The sequence below is a fragment of the Acomys russatus genome, chromosome 19 (genome assembly GCF_903995435.1).
Source record: "Acomys russatus chromosome 19, mAcoRus1.1, whole genome shotgun sequence".
NCBI lineage: Eukaryota > Metazoa > Chordata > Mammalia > Rodentia > Muridae > Acomys > Acomys russatus.
Window position 1 is genome coordinate 12846786 of NC_067155.1, and position 27669 is coordinate 12874454.

At 40.2% G+C, this 27669-nt stretch overlaps 1 protein-coding gene and 1 pseudogene across 1 annotated transcript; one reads left to right on the forward strand and one right to left on the reverse strand.

Moving 5' to 3' along the window:
* Positions 1-4424: 4424 nt before the first annotated feature.
* On the reverse strand, positions 4425-5387 carry LOC127203204 (vomeronasal type-1 receptor 4-like). The gene has a single exon (XM_051161999.1). It carries the CDS (start codon positions 5355-5357, stop codon positions 4425-4427), a length of 933 nt encoding a protein of 310 aa, XP_051017956.1. The 5' UTR covers positions 5358-5387.
* Positions 5388-18326: 12939 nt separating this feature from the next.
* Positions 18327-25336, forward strand: LOC127203619 (pregnancy-specific glycoprotein 22-like; annotated as a pseudogene).
* The last annotated feature ends 2333 nt before the right edge of the window (positions 25337-27669 follow it).

A 27669-nucleotide genomic window follows, 5' to 3' on the forward strand; every position in this document is an offset into this window, starting at 1 on the left:
AACAGAACAAAACAACAGCTTACATACTGGGAAAATATCCAAAATATATATAAAGAACTTAAAATGTAAACACCACCAAACCATGTATCCCAATTAATTAAAAAATGAGGTACAGACCTAAACAGAAAATTCTCATCAGAGGAATATCGAATGAATGAGAAACACTTAAAGAAATGTTCGTGATCCCTAGTCATCAGGGAAATGCAAATCAAAATGACTCTAAGATTCTATCTTATACTTATCTGAATGGTTAAGATCAAAAATTCAAATGACAGGACATGCTAGTGAGGATGTGGAGAAAGGGGAATCCTCTTTTGCTTGGGGGATTGCAACTTGTACAACTTCTTTGTAAATAAATCTAGCAATATCTCAGGAAACTGAAAATAATCCTACCTAAAGGCCAAACCATACCATAACTGAGCATATACCTGAAAGGTGCTCCCCCATACAACAAGGACATTTGCTCAACCATGTTCATAGCAGCCTTACTTGCGATGGCCAGAATCCGGAATCAACCTAGATGTTCCTCAACCAAAGAATGGATAAAGAAACTGTGGTACATTTACACAATGGGATGTTATTCAGCTATCAAAAAGAAGAAATCCTTGAAATTTGCAGGCAAATGAATGGAACTAGAGACAATCACCCTGAGTGAAGTAACCCAGACCTAGAAATACATGCATGGTATTTATTCACTCATAAGCAGATATTAGCCACTTTAATACAGGATAACCACACTACAATACAGAGACCAGCCAAGGAGAGTGTATGATATGGACCTAGATGTAGTAGACAGGCAGCACAATTTCCTTATGGGCCCCACAATATGGGGAGTAGGGACTACTTCTGACATAGACTCTGGCCTCCCAAGGTTGATCACTTCTCCCTGGCAGGGTGGCTCTGCCAGGCCACAGAGGAAGAGGACACAGATAGTACAGATGAGACTGGATAGGGTGAGTTCAGATGTTAGGAGAGGAGGGCTCCCATTTCTGAGGACTAGGCGAAAGAGGGAGAGGGGATAATGGAGAGGGGGAGGTGCGATTGGGAGGTGATAAGGGAGGGGTCTATAGTCAGGATGTAAAGAATTCAAACTGCAGAACAAGCAGGTATCTTATATTGTGAATCCAAATACATGGGAATAGCTTTTAGACTAGCTGAGATATGAATGTCCATGAATAGTCAATGCTTCTAATTGGTCACAGAATCTCTGTGACTTCTTATTAAATGTCATTTTTCATATGGCATGAATAAAGATTTGTATATGTCTTTCTTCTGCTCATACAGAGTACAGAGAACCAGCTTTAATTGCTCTGTGAAATCCACACACCTCGTACATTTATAATTTTAGGACTGTATAGTGCTTGTGAGAATTTATGTTTTAAGAAGAAAGGAACCAGACACAGTCGCCAGATCAAACCCGACAGGATTCATTCCTCCCAGCATGCTGGACGCTGACATCCTGCATCCTTCATGTTTCAGCACCAAGCACTTCAGTTGCTGTTCCTCATCAGAGCAGGACAGCTCCGAGGACAGCTTCAAAGAAATTTTGAGGTCCCAATTGGCCCAGCACTTCAGACTGTCACACACAGGACTTCTATTAAGCCTGCAATTTCTCAACATTTAGAGACTGGACCACAAATACTATTCCTGGCTTATTTAACCATTTTCCCCAATTTTATTTGGGCTCCTATAAAAGTATTATTTGCCCCAAATCAGCTGGAAGAAACTTTAAGAGGACGATGCCTCATTATCCCTAAAGGGGTTGGGAAGGTTTTTGCTTGATCTTTTAGGCTACAGATAATTGTTTTCAGTGGGAGTTCATTCTAAGTTAGTATTCGTCTTATTCGGAGAGAAAATGAGGTTGGACTTAGGGTTGTCTCTCTTTTCCTTTGTCTTTCTTTCGTAGGTATGGAATAGGCATTGAAAAGAAAGAAGTGGGGAATATAAAAAAAAAATTTAGGGATGAAAGGACAAAAAGTAGATTATCAAATCTACTCCTCCACTTAAGGCCTTAATTTTTACTCACAAATATGGTTATTTTTAATTCACTGGTATAGAATTCAAATTTAAGATTATGCTCTAATATGAGGTATTGTAGCCATACAACTCAATTATAATACAAGGCTTACTTCCAATACTTTGTAAGTGGTATTGCAGGCTGTTTAGGATAGTTAAGTAATACAAGTTCATTGTTAGTTGATCAAATCATGGTCAGGGCAATTACTAGTCTATCTTTATCACAATATTATACATCCTAGGTTTAACATATAGATATAACTCTATAGATATATAAAATAAAATAGATACATTCTTCAAAAACCTGCAGGAGACCTACAGAATATGGCCTTTAAAGATTTTTTTTTATTATTATTATCTTAAAGATTCTTTGACAAGACAGGTCAACTCCTAGCAACATTGAGACATCCTCAAAGAAGATGATAAGCATCAAATAACCTTCTTATGGAGATGCCTTCAAATGTGGCAAACCAGTCACTGGGTAAAATGTCCTCATTTCTAACACAGACAGAATTCTGCCTTGAAATGAGCAAGCTTGGATACAGGCAGAGTCAAAGGACAAACTCAAGACTGGGTAAGCAACTCCTCAATATTCCCTGCCCCACAAATATGTCTGTCAGATATATTGGGCCAGAAGGCTGAAGATGATGCTCCAACATTGTAGAGAGTTTTGGGTGACTGTTCAGACAGTAAACTGTTTCTGTCATTTTTTTTTAGAAGCTGCTAACCTGCACTTCCTGTTTACTCGGGTAATTTTTATTCCCTTTCACGTCTTTGATGGGGTTGAAGATCAGAGAGTTTAGCTTTACAATTAAGCTTAGTTGTTTAGGGGGTAAGATGTTTTTAGGTCTAGATAGATGTTTTAAGCAGACAGAGATGAAATATGATAGGTATTGATTTATGTTCAGAATTTTATTATTATTTTTTTTCTTTTGAGACAAGGTTTCTCTTGTAGTCCTGGCTGTCCTGGACTCACTTGTAGGCCAGGCTGGCCTCAAACTCACAGAGATCTGCCTGCCCCTTCCTCCAAAGTGCTGGGATTAAAGATGTCCACTACCATGCCCAGCTCAGAATTGTACATTCACCAAGATAAGAAAGATATTTTCTGCAAGGTTGCCAAATACAAATAACCAAAACACTATGAATGTAACATTTCCAAAATTTCTGATTGTTTCATGGTTCTTCTTGCTGTATGTAGTGGATTTTATTTATGTGTAAAAAAAAATCTAAAAAAATTCACCTATGAAAATGAGTGAAGGAAAGGGAGCCAGAAAATAGTTTAAAAAGCACATTATCAGGAAATTGTTTCTACCATTTTATGACTGGTTTTAATGTTTTAAGAATATGGTGAAAATGCCAGGTCATATTTCCTTGGGCACTATAGTTAATTACTTATTCTTAGTTCTTCTACTTCATTTATTTCTAAATGTTTTCTACATTAATTCTGATTATGAACAAAAACCCACCTGCAAAAAAAATTTTGAATCAGCAATGCTGGTAAAATGAGCAGCCTCCTGGAACTCCACTGAGAGAGGGTACTGGACAGAATTAGAATCTTGTAGCTAAGGCTATAACATAGAGGCCATTAAATGAGTTTTTAACCTCAAAAAAGACTCATAGGTCTAATAAAAAAACAGAAGCTTATATTTTATTTTCAATGGTAAAATGTAAAAATTCAGTGATAAGGCCAAAAACTGACGCTTCTATGCTTTCCCTGATATTCTAACCTGAAGCAAGTATTTTTTTTTCAAAATCAATTATCCTGGAGGTGTGAGAAGCAAGCTATCATACACATTATTTTTCCTAGTAAACATGCCAGCACTTGGGAGGAATATTTGAGAAAATGACCCAGAAAAAAGGACAATATATCATTTACTGTTTGTGTATCTTATGCTGCTCTAGGAAAAGCATACACCTGTGCTTTCAACTGACATTTATGTCAGGAAACATACAGTTAAACATGGGTTATTAGTCCCATGAATTTGAGGTAAATGTTCTGGAAACCCTTCCAATAAGTAGAATGAATTTATTTGGACAACCATATCATTAGAAGCAAAAGATTATCAAGAATATAGACTTTGGAGTATATTTGATTTTCTCACATAGCAAGAACAAAGCAATTATTTCCTAAAATAATTTGAATGTTTGTAGTGACTGGCCTTTTTCTCTTGCCTTGTTTCTATCCTCAGAGGTGATGGAGCTGTGCAACAGTTTCTTTACATCAGAAGTGCAGCTGGATATCCAGCTAGCGTAGGAACTACCGTAGACTGCAATCTACCCACATCATGTACCATAGTGCTGAGATTACAGTAATGAGACACCGTGCTTGGTTCATAAAGGACGATGTTCAACATATTCTTATAGCATAGGATATTGATGGCTGTTAGCAAAGCTATCATCTGTGTTTGTCACCTGGGGTGTGATTTCCAGCAGCTGAATAGCACAGAACAAGGATCCTTAGGATCCCTTAAGATCAACAGTAATGGAGAAATGGTGGGGAAGCTTGAAGATAAAACTTTAGCTATATGTCTCAGCAAGAAACGGGAGTCCACAAAAGAAATGTGAAAGGAAGTGCATGTACAGTCTAGAAGATAAAAGCTCACAAACGTGACCACCAGCATCAGGATGGTATGGGTTGCTCTTGTCTCACCATAGCCTCTGTGGTCCTGGTTGGCAGTGTGAATGTACTGTAGTCTCTCGTGATGTCTTTTCAGGAGAGTCACCATGGAGACACTTGTCCAGACCATGATGCTGATGAACACAGCATCATGAGCAAAACGCAAGAAGCTCATGGCTACACTGAAACCAGAGGTTGAACAGGCCCACTTTCTTTTAGAATTAATGTTATTGTGTGTGCTTTGTGGACGATTGACTTTGATTGGAATGTAAGCATTATATGAAACACTGAACAGCCAACAACTGTAACAAGAATAACCCAGGACCCTGGAGGTCCTTAGTCTCAGCATTGCCCTACCCCTACTAGGAACCAGGGTGACAAACTGGTAGGTGCTCAGAGCACAGGTGGAGCACATGTTTGTACTTCGAGCCAACAGGTGAAAGAAGTATCCAACTTTACACACTCGCTCACTTGGGAGCTTCCTTGGACCAAAATCAGGCAAATTATCTGGATCCGCAAAAAGGAGGAGTTTGAAGGCATTAGCCACAGCTAAGTTCATAAGAAGTATCTGTATGGGCCTCAGTTGAGAGTCAGTCAAGATTGGAGAGAAATTATGGATAAAAAGAAGGATGTTGGCCACAGTCCCAACCCCAACCTGGGAAGCCAAAATGATCTGAAAAGCCACTTCCTCTGTGGTTTGCAGGGTTTCATTCTGAGACAACATGGAGATTGCTTCACTGGACAGTGGAGTAATGGTAAGTTTGGACAGTGCTGTTTTCCAGAGTGTTCTCAACTGTCTGAAATTTTGAGTTGACTTGGAGCCTTTTCCAGAGAATGAAAACACTAATTTATAACAGTACAGGAGCCACGTCTTGAAAACAATGCATGGACAGTAATTAATTGTATACTTACTTTATTATATACTTACTTTACTTTTCTTCTGCTTTGTGATGGAAGTATGTATGCAATGCATCTCTGTCTCTGTTGGAGAATAACATGACACACATTTTAACACAGTGTGGGCTCTTCACATTTATTTGTGAACATTCATAGACAGCAGTGCATGTTAGCTCCATTAGAACTCAATGTCTTCCCACACGTTATAACGTTATAACAATATGTTAAGAAATACAAATTGTCGTTAGAGCAATGTTTCTGAATTTAGGCCCTCTACTCACATTTATGGCACTGCATTCATGTATTTCCTATCATACATGTGAGCAAAACAGACATATGCATAAAATAAAATAAGTGTATATTTACCAAATATTGTACAGAGTTGAAGAAATGGCTCAGTGGGTAAGAACACTAACTGATTTTCCAAAGGACCTAGGTTCAATTCCCAGGAACAACATGGCAGCTCACCATTGGAACTCCAGTTTCATGTGTTCTGGCACTTTCACTGTCAGTCACGCAGGCAGGCAAAATACCAGTGCACATAAAATATAAATGCATATATCTTTAAAAATATGACTAGTTTAAAATTTATACTTCATAAAAGAATGTTATTGATGTATATTTCCCCAAAACAATCCATGTCATTTTGCTATATTTTATACTATTCACCATAATGATAATACACAAAGTATTTCTGAGTCACTAGTGTTCTGTTAATGCAGAGTAACCTCATTTTTACACAAAAATCATATGTATGGAAAAAATCTGGAAGACCCGTGTATATCATTCAAGGTTCTCAATTTTATTTGCTTTTCTAAGGAATCAGTTGGACATGTACTTGATACCCCTCCAAATTTCATTACTCACAATCAAAAACATTAATGCTATCACTATTAAAGTTTTTGCCCAGACAGGTTATTTGAAATTCAGCTTTTGAAAACTATTGTTTAGCTTGCCACTTTCTTGTTTTATTTTGTTTTCCATAGGAATAATCAGTTCCATACAACAGCTAAATGACTATAATCTTACATATAGATATCACATTAGAGAACATTTCCGAGAGTTCTGAGCCTTAAAATAGACATTTCTTCAGACTAAGGAAACCATGAACATAATTAGGTAAGCCATTGAGACAAAAAAAGAAACCATTCTAATGATTAATGTTGGCTTCAGAAGACACTGTGAAATGTAGAGGTTAGAGGACAACTTCAAGGAGAAACCTACAGGAGCAAGAATCCCACCTGCCCAGTCACAGCAAGGAAAGTGTTGTTCACAGAGATGAAGGCAAAATCATGAACAGTTACTACAGAAACACAGTCCTTACTTCTGCTCCGTTTAAAGATCTTCTCTGGGCATCTATTCCCTATGACAGATAGAAGGAAATGCCTACCTGTCCCATATTTTCTACGAAGTGCTGTGCAGATCACAGAATGAGGCCAGGTAAAAGAGCTCATAAAGGGACAGTACCTGAACCAGACATCCCTCAGAGAGTCTATTGCTATGTAATATGTAGTGTTATTTATCATGTTTGTATGGGGATGTTAGAATAACTCTAATGAAAGAAAAACATTTATCCCCAGAGCAAATCACTATTCTTACTTTCTGGTAATTACTGATGATGCACAAGAGTTTGTTCGCTCTTAATCAGCATCTAAACAGAAGTTAGAAGGTTTCCATGTTTCCTTTTGGGAAAGTCTAAGTTTTTGAATTGGTGTTGTAATCAGGTGTGGAGACATGTCCTCCAGAACGGCTCAAGGGACTTGTTAGATGTATTTTAAGGGGGCTCATTTACGTTTTTACTCTTGCATAAAGACTTCTGATCTGGAGCCTTTTATTTTCTCATGTGTGCAAAGATAGTTTAGTCTGACAAATCAAATTGAAGCCTGTGTTTCCTTGGGTTATTCCAATGTGATTTGTTTTGAGGGAGATCATGACTCATTTTCTGATACCCCTTGGAGCCTTATTAGAAGTATAATAGACTGAGCTAATTCTTATATAATTACAAAGGAATTAATTATGTACAGATAGGCAAGGACATGAATGGAAAAATCATTAGCTAATATAGAGAACCATCCATGTACACTGCTGGTCTATCACAAAAGTCATTAAATAGAAACAGTTTAAATGTCCATTAGGTGATGAATGATAATGAGAATGTGGTCCATTTATGCAATATTATAAAGGATTCATGGAAACCTACTGCTTTAGAATCTTAGAAACTATATTTTCCTCTCTCTTCTCCCCCCATCTCTGTGTGCATGTGCGTGTGTGTGTGTGTGTGTGTGTGTGTGAAAAAGAGAGACAGACAGGCAGAAAGAGACAGGGAGAGACAGAGAGACAGAGACAGAGAGAGCGCAAGAGACCTTTTAGAACTTTGAATTTCTTCAGTCACCACCAAAGTCTTGCTGAGAGATGTAGGGTGTTTAACCAGGCCCTGTGACATTATAGATCTTTCATGTCAGTGTTTATTTCCACACCTGTCAAACATAGATCTCATCTTCCCAGAGTGCATTCAAAATCTTTGACTGCTACAATATCTCTGTGGACTAGATTAGTGAGGTCAAAGGCTGAGCTTTCCATGAGACTAGAGATTACCTAAGGTAACCATACGTGGGAATCAGTGGAATAACCTAAGATTTTTTAAATAGCTAAAAATAAAACTACCATATTATCTGAATCCTGTGAACTTCAGTGTTTTCTTTGATTCATGTAGTATAATTGGGGAACAGAGTCCATAAGTTGTCCACTGCTCTCCACATGTATGCCATGGTACATGCATCTATGGAGAGAGAGAGAGAGAGAGAGAGAGAGAGAGAGAGAGAGAGAGAGAGAGAGACATAGATATACAGATAGATTTATAGATAGATGGAGAGAGAGAGACAAAAACAGAGACAGAGACAGACAGAGACAGACAGGAAAGGTTTGAAGAGTGAGTGATGGACAGAATCTAAAGAACATCTACTTAGATGAAGAAAGTGGTTGAGGCTAATGGTAGTAAAATTTGATCATAGGACAAAATCACCAGAGAATCTAAGATGGTGGGTGTCAGGAGGTTTATCTTGTAGTATCTCCAGAGACTATACTGAGGATCCTTGGCTAACCAGCACCCACAATAGGTGCATGAGACCTGAGTACCTATAATTTCAACAGCAGTTCCAAAGCAGGATATGATTTCCACAGTGTGTCCTGGAAGGAGTGGCTTGGTTGAGTAAGTCCCACCCCTCCCCTCTGCAACATCATAAAAGGACAGTGGAAAGGAAGACAATGGAAAACAAATGCTATAATAGAGAGGATTAGAATTCAGTAGTGTACTTCCAATAATATTTTAATCTTAAAATTACCTATATTACCCTATGTGAGTAAATTCATGTGTGCGTATGCCATTGGAACTACAATTTTGGGTGGTGTCTTTATGCTAACAAGATTCTAGAATGAAAATTGGGGGTTATTTCATGGAATTGATAATTTCACTAATAAAAGTATTAAGAAAGTATCAAATAGAGGCCAATGAATTATTTTATTGGAATTTAAAAGAAAAACAATAAAATAAGACAAGCTGTAAATGCCAACAGCTTCTCAAAGAAGGGGAATGAACAATCACTTAAAAAGAGCAAGAACCATAAGTTAAGCATGGAATTTAGCCACACAGGGGCAGAGAGCCAAATTGTGTTGAGCAGGACTTAGAGAAAGTCTAAACAATGCCACGTGTTAGCACAAGCTAGCTTAGAGCAGAGATAGAAAGAAGAGTGTTTCCAAAGAGCACAGCTGTCCTAAGAGCCTGTGCTAGGGGTAGGAATGTGGGAAGGAAATTAGCATATTTGATGAAGCAAATCATTATTCTTCCCATCTTTTTTAGTATGACTTATGGTGAGCCCACCTTCCAAGGATTTGCTCTTCCTTCTTGAGATGTAATTCCTTGGCCAGGTGATTGTCTCCAACTAGATCAGACTCTCTTGGATAAAAGATGATTTCTTTTCTTAAACTTTGCTACTACTTTTTCCTCTCTAAAGTGGAAACCCAGAATCATTTAAGAACCACAGCAGGAACTGAGGACACCAACCATTTTTGGCATCTTTGATATCTGAAGATGGGGTGTTTCCCATAAGCCTACAGACATGCTTTATTTTGGCATAGAGGAAAAACTGATTATTTTCCTTTGATATCTCTTTCTTCTAACCTGCATAGGTAATGTGTATGCCCTGTTCTTATCTATCCAAATTGTGAATTGGTAACTCTAGCTGCAATATGATAGGGAGGAAATGGCGTGTCTGGCTTTCTAGAGTTTATATGGGACATTTGGTATGAATATTGTTGAACCCCTCTAAAGGTTCTAATAAACCAAAGGAAGTTCATAATTCATACCATTTGCATAACATGTTTGGGGGGATGAAAGTTCCTTGTCTATAGTGTAGAAATTGATATGATGCTGCAGTAATTAGCATTACAAGTTTTGGGTTGGAAACATGGAGAAGCTAAGGAAGATGGCATTTTTAAACAGCCTCCTTCAAGTCTTTGAATCCTATGACGGAGTCACAAGAGCAACTATGCAGTGGGATGCTCAATATTTCTCTTTTTGTTTATATGGCTGGATTCATTTTCTGAGAATTATTCAATTTCCACAAGCTTCAGCAAAATGTATGCAGTGGTGTGAATGAGAACAGCTCCATGGGATGATACGTTTTAGTTCTTTGTTCCCCATTATTAGAACTGTTTGGAAATGTATAGGCGGTCTGCCCTTGGAGGAGGGTTTTAAAACTCTCATCATTCCCATTTTGTGGGTAAATAAATGAGTTTTCGGCTGTTTTTTCATTATATCATCATGGGCTATAACCCTATTAACACAATAAGCCAAATTAAAATCTTCTTGTTATGAACTGTTTTGGTCATGACATTTTATCACTAAAATAGAAAAGTAATTAATACAATATATAAAACTACTATGTAGCTGATTGAAGAAGCAGCACCATATAATGCTTATTATATCATAAGATTTATGCTCAGCAGATCTACTTCTGTTTGTCAGTTCACAGTTTGAGAGTTCACAGACCACACCTCTCCTGAGACAATACAACAATATGTGGTTAATTTGGGGTTCATATTGATTCATCATATCATTATTAAATATTATTTGATTTGTTTTATAGTAATTTTTACAAAAAGGTTTTACTCTGTAACACTCACTGTCCTGGAGCTCAGCATGTAATCCATGCTGGCTCCTGACTTAGAGATCTACCTGTATTTGACTCCTGAGTATGTTGATTAAAGGCATGTGGTACCACACTTGGTTGTCACATAATTGTTTTAGCTGCAATACCATTTTTGTACCTTACATTGTATGTCTGTGAAAACCTGGTACTAATATAAAACCAAAATGCTTAAGAATCCAAAAGTATATGAATATCATATTTTAGAGAATAATAATCAGGAAAAAATAGAATAAACAGGAAAAAACGGGTCATATAGAAAACTGTGGAGTCATTTTTATTTTCAATGATGAATGGTAACAGCTGAAGTGACAAATCCAAAATAAGAAAAATACATACTGTGCTGGCAACATTTCTGATAACTTGACACCAAGATACAGGCGTTTGGGAAGAAGGAACCAGAAGATTGTGTTTAATTTCTTGAATTCATCATACATTTTGCATACGAGCCCCCTGTCTCATGTAGGGTGGATAAAGATCTTTTCAAAATCAGTAGGCAATCGTTTTGTCCAATTGATAGTATCCTCTGCCTTACAAAAGCTTCTCAGCATCAGGAGGTCTCATTTGTTAGTTGTTAATCTTAGAGCCTGAGCAGTTGTTATTCTGGAGCTGTCTTTTGCACCAATGCATTCACGGGAGGTCCTACTTTTTCTTGTTTTAGACCAGGTACTATTTTAGGTGTTACCTTAGGTCTCTGGACTATTTAGTCTCTGGTTCTTGGTGACTCAAGCAGTATCAAGTATGGGTTTCCATTTTGTGGAGGTGGCGTTAAGTGTGGTATGAAAACCTAGTGCAGTGGAAACTACCTAAAAGGTATTAAGGTGATCCTAATAATGTCTTCAAAGAATGAGGGAGACTAAGTTCCAACTAGTCACCTCTTGTTACCAAATGAAGATACTTCAGAAACTCTGTTGTATCCAACTAAACTATTATAGAAACAGATCCCATAAAATCCATAAACCACCAAAGCCGTTGCCAAAAAAAAAAGTTGCCATCCACAAACTGACAGCAAACCATATTGTTGAAGAAAACAGAACTCATTAAACATGGAAAGGATGAGCCAGTTCCTACATAGTTGAAACTCTACTCTTATTTTCTAGTACTTTGGTTATGGCAGGAACTCAAGTAGGGTACCAAATGAGAAGTATAAACAGCGATCAAGCCATACAATCTTTGTTTTACAATCTTTCTCTTTACAAATATGGTAGTGCACAGTAGCACAAAGCATATTAAAGTTACTAACCGTAATTTAGTTCAAACTTATGTGTGTTTTTCTGTATCTCTGTGTGGGTTTATGTACTAGTGCACTGCCCACGGAAGTCAGAAGAGGGCATCAGATTTCTTGGAATTGGAGTAAACAGATGCTAGTAACTGAACTCTGGTCTTGGGTGAGAACATTTAGAACTTTCAATCATGGAGGCCTCCATCCAGGCCCTCAACCTAGAGTTTTATCACATGGATACTGTTTTACAATACTAGATAAAGCAAGAGCTTCCTAGGTAGATACCATATGCATTTCCTAAAAGATTGAGACATGAATTATTTATATAAGTCTAGTTAAACCTTTCGAAAATTCATAATCCTTATCTTAATTTTATATATAAAAATTAAATGATATTTATCATTGATTCTCAAGATCACCACAAGTGCTGCAGTAGAGCATCAGGTGTAGGTTCCCCTCTGTTGTTGTTAATTTACCAGTATGACCTAAAAATGGCCTATAAATATTATTACAGCAGTACTTCCTAACCCACTAGCAATCAATCAAGACACAGACATGTGTTATATTTTAAAATAACATTTGTTAACCTGGGGCAGGGCAGATGTCAGTACCTTAAACTACATCCCATAGTGGGGCAGGTATAAAATACCTGTCTCAATCCATACCATCTGTTTCCAATAACTTCTATCAAGCTACTTTCCATCAATAATCCCAAACACTTGCTGATGTTTTTCATTTGGGCTGGATTCTCCATCCACGCCGCTGGCCAGTTGCTTTTCTTCCAGCTAACCCATGGCGGCCTTCCTCTCTTCCCTTTGGGTCTTTCTCCTTCCTCCTTGTGGCCTTCCTTTCTTCTTCTGAGGATCCCTTTCTCTCTTAGCCCCACCTATCTCCTCTGCCCTGCCCAGGTAAAATGGCTTTTTATTAAGCAAAAGTTGGGTCACAGAGACAGCAAGATGTAATTAGCATCAAAATACATCAGACCATCCCCCAACATGTGGAGTTTTTAAAGGTCTTATCTAACTATAGAATTAAATCTGTTAAGCCTAGCATGTATATTCCTATACTTGACATGATCATGAACTGTTCAACAATTGACTCGCATTACTTAATTATCCTAAACAACCTGTAGTAACGCTATCAGAATATTGGAAGTAAGCCATGTATTAGTTGGGTTGTATGTGTACAATACTTCATATTAGAGTAGAAATATAATGTGAAGAATAATATTAAGCTAGAAGTCTATTTCAATGGATTGAAATTAAACTGATTTGTATCAATATATAAAATTTCATATCAATGAATTAAAATTAACCTTATTTGTGAGTAACAATTAAGGCCTTTATTTGAAGAGTAAACTCGATAATTTACTTTTTGTCCTATCATCCTTATATATTTCTATATTCCCCTTTATTTCTTTGCAACTCCCATCTCCATACATAAGAAAGAAGATAAAGGAAAAGAGAGAAATTCCTGAGTCTAACTTTGTTTTCTCTCTGAATAAGACCAATAATAGCTTATAACCAACTCCCAATGACAAAAAACATCTATAGCACAAGAAAGCAATTAAAAACCTCCCCAACCCCCTTTAATGGAAATAGGGAGACTTTCTCTTAAGGGTTCTTCAGGATTATTTGGGGCAAATAATACCTATGTAGGGACCCAAATAAATTTCAGAAAAAAATGGTTAAACATGTGAGGAATAGTATTTGAGGTCCAGTCTCTAAATGTTAAGAAATTCCAGGCTTAATATAAGTCCTGTATGGGGCAGTCTGAAATGCTGGACCCCTTCCTGTACCAGTGACAAGTCCTTATTCATACTTGTGGCTACCTGATAGACAATGTGAAATTCATACACCATGTGTGTATCAACTGGGAATCTGAGACACAGAAAATTCAGAGGTCACATGATGCTCACACAGGACTTAGGTGACAGATGATCCATCTGTCTACAGCCACGTATCCAGTGTCTTCATCCTGACAGCCTTCTCAGATGTCTATAGAGTGGGAGGAGTTATTTTTCAGAGATGTTAATCTTGGTCATCAGCAGCTTGAGGGGACATCTTGTCCAGGATATAAAAACAAATGGACAATTGATAATGTCTCTAGAACTAAGTCATCTGCCTCTGGAGAATTTCTGCAGAATTCTAGTACTTTCCAGGCCACATACCAGATAGGAAATTATGTGTTCTCTGGTTATCTGCTGTCACTCCTCCTGGAAGGCAAGTAATATGGCTTTGCTTTGTCCCTCCTAGTAGATCCAGGATCAAATACAAGGTTCTTTCTGCTCAGGGAGTCACTGATTTCAAACAACTTTAGCATCTCCTTCACATTAAACATCACTGTTCTCTTTAAAGATATAATTTTCCCAGGGGTTGTCCTTAGATCTAAGATATTAGTAACAATGGCTTCATATGGAGAAAGATAGTGTTCCGAATCCCTACCTCAGATCTGTCAAACACACCTGTGCCTTAGAGCCAGAGTCCCATCAAGTTCTTGCTCTGTACCTTCTACCAATCAGATGTCCTACTGAAAACATCTACCTGAGAGTTCTGGAGAGATGATTCAGTTGATAAGAGCACTAGATGCTCTTGTACAGGAGCCAAGTTCAGTTCCCAGCACACACATAGCACAGAAACAGGAAAGAGCTTTGTCCCATACCTCCACTCTCAGGATGAGATTTTAAACCTCGTATTTGATATTTCCAGGGTTTGACATGTTGCATTTCAGTAGTTCCATGTGTGCCCACTGGGGATGTTCTGTGTGTGTGCTTGAGATCGTCATGGCCTTGTGCATTCTGAACCCAAGCTCTGGCTGGGACCTGCTTAACTGAGGTTTTAACACAGATGCCATTGCCTGCTTCAGACCAGGATTTCCCCTTCCCTCGGTTAACATCACATGTGGCTTTATTGTTTGTGTCAGATGGTCTGGGCGCCCCAGTTATATCCCCTTCAGATATCTGTTTCTATCTCGGGGGAAACCTCAACTTCTCCTGCCATGCAGTCTCTCATCCACAAGCACAGTACTCTTAGCTCATTAATGGGAACTGCCAGTCATACTACCAAGAGCTTTTTGTCCCCCACCTGGTTACTAATGATAGCAAATCTACATCTTCCTTGTCCAGATCTCAGCCATGGACCTTGATAAGATCACAGTAGAGATAATTACAGGTCTTGGTAAGTGAAATATTAAAATGTGAGCATTGAGTTTGAAGTGAAGCCTTGGTTTTGTGAGTAGAAGTAGAAATTAATTACCTGCCAGTGTCCATGGGCACAAACAAATCCCAATATTCTCATGAGGATTCCAGATCCATTTTTCTCCTCTCTGATTATGCCTTTCTGCCTCTGCCTCTCTGATTATGCTGGGAGATGCTGGATTGGTCTTGGAATGTGGTGTGTGTGTGTACAGGAGTTCTCCCAGGAGGGAGTGACTTCCCAGGCAAAGAGGCTTTATTCAGATTTAAGTAGATTTTTCTTTCTGGCACTAACTCATGCTTCTTACCCTTTTCATTTGCTTTCATAATTACCATGACCCAGAAAGACCACAGAGAACTTTGAACCATGCTCATGCTCTTTTACCACAAACACTACTAGCTACTGTATTGTCTCAGATGGGGATTCCCTTCTGGTCTGATTCAATTGGAGTCAGAAGAGGCAAGTGATGAATGTGCCTGGAAGGCTTGTCCTGAGTCAGGATGATCCCATGGTTTTGTTGATGATGTTTCATTTACACTTAACAATTTTTGTGGTGGACATCAGGGTTTCCCTCAGCTCAGGTTCTTGTAAATGAGAAAGTGAAAGCTGGGATAGATGTTCTTGAGCTGGGCCATGACTCTGAGGGACCAGGTATATGGGACCATGTACAGTAGCACATGTTATCACAACCAACAGAGAAGGACACTGAGTTGGAGAATGGGGAACTTCAATGTGGAGGAAGACTTGACAGTTTGAAGTAGTGTCCTAATTAAGATGCACTGTCATCTTGGCATAGCCCAAATTTACCTTGGGGGAAAAAGTATCTCAATTGAGTCACTACCCTTATCTGGTCAGGCTGTGTACTTGTTTTTGAGGGACTGTCTTAACTGATACAAGAGGGCTCAGACCACTGTGGGGAACAGATGTCCCATCGTTGTATAAGACAGTTAGGCATTAGCCATCTAGTCAGCAAGTGAATGATTCAACAAGCAGCATTTTTTTTGTCTTGATGTCCTTTAGGGACACAAAATGACCCAGACCCAGAAGGGACATGTACCCTTTACCCTTTCCTAAGCTGCATTTGCTCAATGTGCTTTTATTATAGTAAGAAAAGTCTAGAGCAGTGCAGATAACATACATTTGAATCAATATTCTTTGTTCTCAAGAGAAGACCCACTTGGAACCCTGTGGGAAAAGAGAAGGAAGGGTTCAGACACAAACAATGGACCAGAAAGTACATGTACAGTTCCTTGCATTGTGACATCTCCTTTGAAGCTGAAGAAAAATGTCATAGGATTTCTCTCTGAAAATTTCCAAATACAAGGCTCCTCCAGAGGATGTCCAGCCTCTGGATGCACATTATTTCAATTTTAGTCTAGGACTTACTGGTAAAAATAGGGAATCCTGTCTAGACTCACTCTATACTACATGGAAATAGGAGCACTGAGTAGTACAGTTAGCAGGATGACAGGCCCTGAATCCCACCTACATTGAAGGTATCAGGGTAGGTCACATCTGATTTGTTGACCATATGTACTTTCCCACTTATCCCAGTGATCTCCAGGGAGTGATAGCAAGACACACACTCAACACTCATAAATTGTTTCTCTGAGCCATGACCTTGCCTAGGAGACTGATTTCCATTTCTGTCTCTACTGACCTGGAGCTCCCTCCATAGAATCTTCTTTGATGTTTGGGCTGCTTCTTGTGTTTGAGAATACGTTTCCACATGGGAAACCTGAAAATGCCTTTCCTTCTTTCATAGGGAAAGGCAATATTACTACTGGAGAATCACTTAGACAGAGGGCAAATGTTACCCAGGAAGCTCAGAGAAGTCAGGGACTTATCTAGCACACACCTCAGTCAACAAATAATGCTCGAAGGTTATCTTGAAATCATCCTCAGAAGAATGGGGTACTGTCTCTGACATGAATTCTGGTGCCCACAATTTGATCACTGCCCCTTTGTAGAGAGTCCCTGTGAGAACACAGAGGAAAGGGATGCAGGCTATCCAGATGAGACCTAATAGGGTATTGTCAGATGGTGGAGGAATAGGGTTCCACCTGACAGAGGTTTAGGGAAGAGGGAGGATGGGTGGGAACAGAAAGATAAGAGTGAGGGAATGGCAATCAGGATGTAATGTAAATAAATTATTATTTAAAACCCCCTCCTTAGAAATAAGGAGTCCAGACAAGGACAATACGTACAGTAAACTTTGAACCCCTACCCAGATCTAGCCAATGGACAGGACATTCTCCACAGTTGAGTACAGAGTGGGGACTGAATTTCACACGAACTCTGATGCCCCATATTAGACCACATCCCTGGATGGGGGGAACTGGTGACACTCAGAGGAAGGATAGCAGGCTACCAAGAAGAGACTTGATACCCTATGAGCATATACAGGGGGAGGAGGTCCCCTCAGTCACAGTCATAGGGGAGGGGAGTAGGGGGTAAATGAGAGGGAGGGAGGAATGGGAAGATGCAAGGGATGGAATAACAATTGAGATGTAATATGAATAAATTAATAAAATATATATATTAAAAAAGAAATAAGGAGTCCAGTCCTTTCCAGGACACAGGAGTCACCTCTTTCTGACACTGAGAACAGAAAATTCCTTACACAACTGTTGTCTCTCCTAGGTCAGAAATTTGACTGGTGACATTAGTAATAAAGGATTGCCCTTCATTCCTAGTCATCACTCAGCTAGCTTCTTTCCAGACCTCACAGACCTCTCTGTTACCTTCCTGCTGGGAATAAAGAAATCCTATTTTTCCAGTGCAATGGGGACCCAGAGAAGACTGGGTACACAGCTGGGTTTCTGTATCACAAGAGCACATAGGCAAAATGGAGTCTCCCTCTTTGATGCTGACAGACTCAAAGCCAGGAAACCACAGGTATCAGCCCTGAGGGCATGGGGATGCTTATCAGTCTAATTGCTCAATGTGTTCCTTGAGGTAGAAACATAAAGGGAAGTTGAGAGGGATTTGGGGCAGCACTGAGAGTGGAATGGATAGAAAGGTGGCTTGGAGACCACTCACAGGCCATTGGATTCTGGGAAGTTCTTCTGCCTGAGAGGACACTTACCTCAGAGGGAGGAAGAAGAGCAGAGAGGCTGGTGTTGTGCTGAAGGTGAAGTTCTTCTCGGTGAGAGGATAGCACAGTGAGAACAGCAATGCAAACATCCTCTGTGCTTCTCCACAAGTGGGGTAAACCCTGGCAGGGGCTCTTGCTCACAGGTAAGTGTACCAACTCTCTGTGGTGGTAGTGGTGGAGGGAAACTCAGAGAGAGAATGGATTCTCTTAAAGAGGACAAGATCCTGAGATGAAATTTGGGGTTTCAATTTTCTTCACGGAGCAGAAGGTAGAGTGAGTGACAAAGGCTCAGCAGCCAGAAACTCTCTCGGCAGACAGGAAGTTTTGAGGAAAGGAGAAAAGCTTGAAATGTTCCACATTCACAGCCAATTGCATTGGCTGCAATGTTTTGAAGACTGGTCCTCCAAACCATGACAGGGTGAATCCCCAAATAGAAATTAAACAGGGATGGGCCAGTGAGATATATTAGAGTGTGAAGACATGACAAGATAAATTCAATCTTCACCTCTCACATGTTAGATGAAGAGAACAGAGCTCTGCAGGCTCTTTTCCCTCCACACAGGTGCTGTGTCATGATACTGCACATGTTCAAACTGAGACATGTGCCTCCACACACAGATTTGCAGTACACCTTTACATGGGAACACTGAGACACTTTCCTTCACAAACACACACATGCAATATATAAGTAAAGCCAAAAATCATTGAAATCACACTTAACTATAATTTTTGTCATTAGCTCCAGTTCTGGCAACTATGTAGATAAATTCATAGAGACACATTGTCTCCTTACTTGATTCCTTCCATTTTCTTTCCTTTATCTACCAGTCGCTTAGTCTTTTCGGGAACTGAACCTTCCAAAAGGGTCAGGTTAATCCCTGTCCTCCCATAGCCCTGGTTATAGTGGATCAGAAGTCAGAGCATCTGGAAGATTATCTTGGGGGGTTGACTGGTACCACAAAGGGAACAGAGAAAAAAAGTCAGTGAAGACCTTCAATAGAAGGAGGTCAGTGAAGCATCCTCACACCTACTATAGGGACACTGAGGAATGACCCAGGCAGACACTTGAACAGAGAATTTCTAATAGAGGTAAGTATATAGAGAGAGGTCATATTATTAACCCCTGTTAAGGCAGGTGGACACACCCTTACCTGCACACCTAAGCTAAATGATGACCACATTTGCTCAATATTGATTGTTTCTCTCTCTTCTCTTTTAGCCTCCCTTTTAACTTGCTGGTACCCACCCACAACTGATGAAATAACCATTGAATTAGTACCACCTCAAGTGGTTGAAGGGGAAAATGTCCTTTTCCTTGTTAATGATCTGCCAAATAATCTTATAACCTTCTCCTGGTTCAAACGGATGACAGATATGAACCTCAGAATTGCATTATATGCACTGAACAGTGATGCAAATGTGATGGGTCCTACATACAGTGGTAGAGAGACTGTGTACAGAAATGGATCTCTTGGGATCCACAATGTCACCCAGAATGATATAGGATACTACACACTAAAAACCATTAATAGACATGAAGAAATTGTATCAATAACATTCACCTACCTCCACGTGAACAGTAAGTGATTCTTTCCATGGTATGTGCATGCTCACCTCCCCTTTTCATTGTGTTGCCATGTTAGGGTCTGAGTGTAGACCCATGTTGGAGAAAATCCATCATTTGACTTTTGCCTTGCAGACAAGTGGACACAAGGTAGGTAGCTGAGCCAAGGACAGCCCCTATAAAGACTCTGGGAGAATCTTACCAGGAACATGTCTTTGAGAAAGATCATGGGAGTAAAGTTGGCCTGGCTGAGGAAGACATGGGATCCTCAGAGACATGAGCTCCAGGAAACCCTGGTTCCAGACTTCTGTTATAGACTTAATTCCAGGTGACCCTGAGAAACAGTTTACTAGGGTAGGGTTGGATTTTTACTTACTGTTGGCATGGAACAGTGCTTTTAAGTAGTCAGAGTCTTGTGCTGTGTTGAACAAGCCAGTGCACTGCCATGAGAGCTATGGTTAGGATCAGTCTCCTGGTCATCTTCTCCAGTGACATATCAGGGACAGCATAGCTGGACAGGTGTGCAAGACATTAGATAACCATCCTAATGGACTTATGAGACTTAACAAGAAGATCAGTGTCCCAAGAAGAGGGACAGAGAACACCCTCCTGACAAGTGCTTGTTCTTTGAGTATTCCCTTCAATATACAAATAGAAACAGGCTCTGATCATCTGACAGCTCCCCAGATATGATGATATCTGTGATAATCAGGGGCAGCCTCTGAAAACATAGTCAACAGAATTTACCTAGTAGCTGTGTTCCACACCTGTTTTGAAGACATGGAAATCATGGACACAATGTTCTCAAACCTACTGACTGCTTAATATGTGTGCTACTCTGCTGCCAAAGGATCATCTTCCATATCTATTTCATGTGTTTTCATTGTGAAGTATAGGAAAGCCAAGGGAAATCCATTAGACAGAGGTCCAAGGGAGCACATGAGCAGACCCTTTATACAGCTAAGAAAGCAGAGTAATTGGGAGCATTCTTTTGCAATACTTTATGAGATAAAAGAGCTCCTAGCATTTTTCAGGAATCAGGTCACTTCCTTCTGAACACTCAGAATGTGAGATTCCTGGCAAATCCTGGGCCTTTATCCTGGGTCATAATCCCGACTCCTCACTCCAGTGAGCATAGATCTGTTTCCTTTCCCATTCATCACTCAGCTTGTCCCTTTGAACATTAACAGACATTTCTGTCACCTTCCTGATGAGACCAAATTTGATCTTTTCAGAACATTGAGAACACAGGGCAGACTGGGTGCAGAGCTGGATTTTATGTCATATAGTTACAAAGAGTTTCCATTTTTTTGCTGACAGAAGAAGGCCAGGACAGAGCAGAAGGCAGCCTCAGGGTTATCTGCTAGTCTCTCAGGTCACAAGATGCTCATTAGTCTTCCTACTCACTCTGTAATCTGGAGAGGCATGGAGTAGGACTGAGAGTGGGGCAGACATTTTTTTTTAAGAATGAACATCCCCCAAATTATGGGAATATGGGAAGTTTTCCTGCATGGGATATGTTCCTGCCTAGGTGGAGGCTTATCTCAGAGAGGGGGAGGACAAGAGTATGTGGGAACTGTGCTGTAAACAGACATGCCACAGAGGGAGGACAGATCAGGTCACAAAGACCAGGGAGGCATCCTCTGTATTCCTGTGCAAATTGTGCACAACATTTTAGGGTCTCCTGTACACAGTTGAGGAGATTACAAATTTATAGTATGTGAGAGGTAAGGACTTACCTACTGTCTGGAGTCTCCTATGAAGAACAAAGAACCTAGAGGAGTCTCAGAGTTTGCAGGAGAGAAGACACAGTGCTGGATGGAGGCTCGGTATCAACAAGCTGTTTTTTAATATGGAAAAAGTAAGAGGAGTGGAAGTTATTTCTTATCCAAAGTTAATCAGCATAAGCACAGTATTCTGAAGAATGGCGTCCTTAGCTTGACATCCCAATTAAGAAGTTGATTAGTGATATGGTTGAGTGGATATTTGTTTCGTTGTTTGACAAGTTGAGACCTCCACATAGGATTTGTGTCCTGCACCCACCTCACACAGAGATTAGTCCTTGTATTCAACTCACACACAACTATAATTTGTAAATAGGTAGAAAATAAAAACAAATGGAAAATCCCATATTGTATTTTCAAACCTATGGATTTCTTCAATAAACCTGTGAACAGACAGGGTCTTTCAACATCATTCAGTAATTCATTCTCCACAGGTATCTCAGATTTTTCTAGATAGCATTAAAAAATAAGTCAAATTATGGTTCTCACAATGCCTGAATTTGAGTGGACTGGAAGACATATCAGTAAATAAAACTAGAAAGGAAAGCCATGTGTTAACAAGATGCACAAGAGAAAAATAACAACAGTGTGTATAGGGCAAGAAGTTGGGGAGTTATCAGCTCAGTGCCAATCTACAATAAATGCAAACAGTGATCTGGGTGCCGAGAACAAAGGCCATATTGTCAATTGAAGAGAGAGCACCAAAGAAAGAAAATGCAAGTGTAGGGACACGAAGTAGGATGGGGAGGCACAAATCTGCACAGCTAGGCTCTGTAATGTACACACCTGCTCAGGATATGGGGCCTCATCTTACCAAAATACAAAGGTCCCAATTTAAAATAATATCTCTCTCTCTCTCTCTCTCTCTCTCTCTCTCTCTCTCTCTCTCTCTCTCTCTCTCTCTCTCTCTCTTCATTTCTAGCCTTTCTTTGGAACTGTGGGCGCCTTGCCACCTCTTCCCAGCCCACTATTGAGTCACTGCCACCCATTGCTCCTGAAGGGGGACAGGTTATCCTAAAAATTCACAATCCCCCTGAAAATATTCGAGGCTTTGCATGGTTCAAAGGGATGACTGTGTCCAGGCACCTTGAGATTGGCCGATACATATTGTCCAGTAAATCAAGTGTGTTGGGGCCTGCATACAGCGGCAGAGAGAAATTGTACAGTGATGGATCCCTGCTGTTACACAACATCACTCAGAAGGATGCTGGATTGTACACCCTACGGATTCTGGGTACAGATATGAAAAGTGAAGAAGCACATGTAGAAATCCAGGTGGACAGTAAGTAATTCTCTGTAATTGTTCAGTGCTGGGTGGGGCTTAGATACACAGGACTGTCATGCCTGGCTTGTGGCTACCTCTACTGCACCTTGTTCCTATGTAAAGGTTTGAACACTTAGTGTAGAAAAACGCACTAGAGATGGATCAAACTCCATCTTTAGACTCTACCTGCATCAAGAAAGACCTTGATGGAAAGTAACTTATCTTTTAGACTAGTCTGTTTTGGTCTTGTTAACATAAAATTAGCTTGCCTAATACTTGAGCCTTATCCAAGAACTGATCGCACCCTGTAGATCAGATTGTTCCTGATCCTCATTTGACCCCAGTCCTGTGGGCTGCCAGAAAGTGTAGCAAGAATATCTAGAAGGTAAAGTCAGGGGTTGACTGGAGCCACAAAGGAAACTGAAAACCAAAAACCAAACTAAACCAACCAAACAAATAAAGCACATAAAAGAGAAAGTCTGAGTCTGTAGCGTTCAGGGTAGGCATCATCTCTAACACCAGTGTGCATGAGTGTAGACGGTGTCTGACTAAAGGTGGTGAGGGGGGCAGCCATGAAGATACTTGAAGAGAGAGCTCCATGCAGAGGAAATGGCATTTTCAAGGCCTGAGCGAATGGAGGAGGTCATGTTGCTAACTGTCATCAATTGGGATAGACACACCCACAGCAGCAACTCTAGGGTGAGAGAAGAATCCATCTGCTTAGAATGGAGGTCATCATCTTTCCACCAAGTCCAGTGATCCTCACATAATGGCTATTTATCTTTTCCCTTCCAGACAACCCTCTCACTTCTTCCCAAGTCTTGATTGAACCAGTGCCGAGGTATACTGCTGAAGGTAGAAGCGTTTTTCTACTTGTTCATAATCTGCCAAAAGATCTGCAAGCCTTTTCCTGGTACAAAGCCATGTACAGGGTCCCAGCCTTTAAAATTGCAGAATACAGCAGAGTCAAGAATTCCACCACCTGGGGTGCTGAATACAGTGGAAGAGAGATAATTTACACCAGAGGATCCCTGCTGCTCCAGAGTGTCACTGAAAACGATGCAAGAATGTACACACTAGAATTTCAAAACAAAGATTCCAAAATTAAAACAGCACATGTGCAATTTTATGTAAACAGTAAGTGACTCTCTATGGCCTCTGGATGCTGGGTGTGACTTATCTTACTCTATACACTGGACTGTAAGAACAAGGCTGTGTCTTCTCTCTCTCTCTCTCTCTCTCTCTCTCTCTCTCTCTCTCTCTCTCTCTCTCTCTCTCTCTCTCTCACTGAGTTGTGTCTCCACACTGGGGTTTGGGCACTTACTGTAGGATACATTGGGTAGACAAACTGAGGGTAATCAGAATCCCTCACCTGTTTCCACCCATCCCAAAATATGTATGGGATAACTCAGCACAAGGGCATCAGCCTCAGTGCACATTCTTGTGGCTCTCACTATTTACATGGTGCCAAGAAAGACTCTGGGAGTCAGTCAAGTACTGCATAAGGAAGCCACAGGGTCCTCACAGACAGTACCAAGTAGCCCTGGCTCCAAAACTCTGTCCCTGGATGGGCTCTGGGTGACACTTTTTTTTGTAATGGTGGATTTTGATTTCCTGTTAGACCAGACAGGAAACAGGGATTTACTAACTGTCCAAATTCTATAGGGTGTGGAACCAGCTATGTGCAGTCATGACAGCTGTAATTATGTGGATCACTTGTGCATCTCCTTCTCCTGCATCTCAGTGGACAGGTGGCAGGACATAACCCAACTGTTCTGATGGGCTTAGGAGACTTATATGAAAGACAGAGTCCCATTGCAGAAAGAGTTACTCCAGGCAGCTTCTTCTCATGGGTTCAGCCTAGGGAACTGTCTTCTGTGAGTAAATAATAACAGAAGCTGCTGATTTGAGCAGCCCACCCATCCCAAGGTCAGGCCATTCATTGTCCATACCCCATCTTAACCCACAGACACAGCAGTGATCCTTTATCATGTGTTCTAATATATGGAAACTGAGACATAGGAAACACAGTGGTTGAATCAGGGCCACATAGACCATGGGTGGCAGGTAAAAACACAGGGTATGTCCATAGTCACAGCTCTAACTTCTGCTTGGAGGCTTTATCAAGTATTAACTAAGGAGGGTCTGGCTGAGCTCTTGGAAGAACTACTATCATTTTGTCCCTTCTTCTGTTTTTTTTCACAGAGCCTCTAACACAGCCCTTTGTGAGAATCACTAACACTACAGTCGGAGAAAACAGATCTGTGATGCTCACCTGTGTTTCACCTGACATTGTGACCTCCATCCATTGGTTCTTCAACAACCACAATCTGAAGTTCACAGAGAGGATGACACTGTCTCCAACAAAATGCGGACTCAGAATAGATTCTGTCAGGCTGGAGGATGAAGGAGAGTATCGGTGTATGGTCACCAATCGAGTAGATACAAAGCTCAGTTACCCAGTCAGGTGGCCGTGATGAATGAGTGACCTCCCCTTTCATCCTATAGCAGAAGGCCTGCATTTCTTTATTGATGTGGCATGACATAGAGGAAAATTATGTGGGAAAAAATAGTCAGTTACTTCTCAGGTACAGCCAGCATGGTGAGTCATGCCTGTAATCCTGGGCTATGTGTGTGTTCAAGTACAGGTTAGGATAAAGAATTCAAAGAAAAACAAAGACATCAAAACAGCAAACAAAACTCAGAGGCATTAAGAGCTTAGGTTGTATGGTCAAATATATAGCCAACCCTAAGAATCCACAGGAACTAATTGAGAGGAACCCTAGACCTTTTGGATGGTCTGAATCTGTTGCGTAGAGAGAAATGCAACTTCTCATATGCCAAAACATATTTCATGTTTACTACCTCATCTAACATTAAGGTTGCCTAGGCACAAGTCATCCATGGGAAATAAAGATGATAAAAGAAAGAACTGTTTATATTTAATTGGTTTATATATAGAATTTATTCTCAGTTTTTTGATGTACAGATATAAAATCCACAGTGTAAGGACTGTAGCTTATATTGGGAGTCGCATTCACAGTGGGACCTTGCACATGAATCTTTTTCCTGTTAATATTGCCAATAGCCATCCTGTTAAAGGTGCTCATTAGGCATGTGGGATTTCTAGAAAGTTATTCAGTATTTTGCAAGGTGTATTCCATGATACACCTCCCAATCTGCTTCCAGCTTTGGACACACTGTCAGGAGCCATTGATTTGGGGAAATTCAGTAGGCATAAGAGATCTCTGGAAAGGATCCAGTATTTTGCAAGGTCTGTATTGTGATGTACCCCAGAATTGCTTCCAACCTCTGACAACCCCGTCAACTGTGCACTGCTCTATCTCTCTAAAATCTGGCATTAGAGCTGGGCATGCTGGTGCATGCCTTTAATCCCAGCACTCAAGGAGGTAGAGGCAGGTGGATCACTGTGAGTCTAAGGCCAGCTTAGTCTACAAATTGAGTCTAGGACAGCCAAGACTACATTCAAAGCAGGCCTGGTCTGCAAGGCAAGTCCAGGACAGCCAAGATTACACATAGATACCCTGTCTCAAAAATTCAAAATGAAAAAAACATCTGGCATTGGTGTGAACTGTGACTTTCTGGGTATTGACCAGATCGGATTGAGAAAACTTTCTACAGTATCTTGTTAATGATGTACCATTTGTTATTCAGATGAATTAATCCCTGATTATGGAATTTCTGATTTGATTCAAATAGTTTACAAAGTTAAATTGTTTTAGACCATCTAAAACAATTTTAGAGAGTTTATGGCTGCCATAAATACCTCTGTGGACCTCCAGATGCCTCACTAGGGGATAGCCTTGAAGCCGACTTGTGGCCTCAGATAATCCTTCACTCCAGATGACACCACAAATCCTAGTATTCACCATAAATATAGGCAAGTTGGTTTAAACTTCCCATGAACCCAAGATATAGTGGGAATTCCTAGAATGTCTAAATTAACTACATGCCTTAATGTCTAAATGTACAAACTGTTCTGTTATAATTCCTTATACCTTGTCACTTTGTGGCATCATATGTTGTCACTTCTATTGATAATAATATCAATCTTTAAAAAACAAAGTTAATCTAATTAAAGACTGTCAATTCCATTATCACTTTCAAGAACCATCTTTTTCCTTTTATTGAAAATAGAGGGGTTTTTTAGATTTAAAAAACATTTTATTGATTCTTAATGAGTTTTCATATCATTTAACCCAGTTCCACTCATCTCTTCTTCCCTGTGTATTCACCATCTGACCTTGTAATTTTCTCCTCAAAATAAAATAAAAACAAAACCCCAAAAGAAAACAGTATTAAAAAAAACTTTAAATGTGGCAGCTGTAGTGTATCATAGTGTCTCCCACAGTATACTCTTTTGTCCACAAACATTTAGTTGCAAATGTTCATTGCAATGAGTCAGTGGTCTGGTTCAAGGCCTCTGCACATGATAAATGAATGGTAGGGCCAGATCTTCAGCACTTGTGCCATCTCATGCAGCTCACCTGCATCCTTGCCACAGGCCCAATTCTACTATGCTGCCCAGGTAAGGTTCAGGGCCAGATCTCCCAAGTACTGCACCCGTTGAGGGTCAGAGCCATTTCTCCTGCTTTCATGACCAACACTCCTGCCTGTCACAGGTGGTGAGTGGCAAGGTAGTGGAGGGCACATCTCCCTTGATCAAACCACCTTATAGGAGATGAGTAGCAGGGCCAGATTTCCTGAACTCATGCCACCAGGGACAGCTCTACTGTGTTGTCTAGGCAACGTGTAAGGCCAGCCTGCTCTCTAGAGTGCTGCACCAACT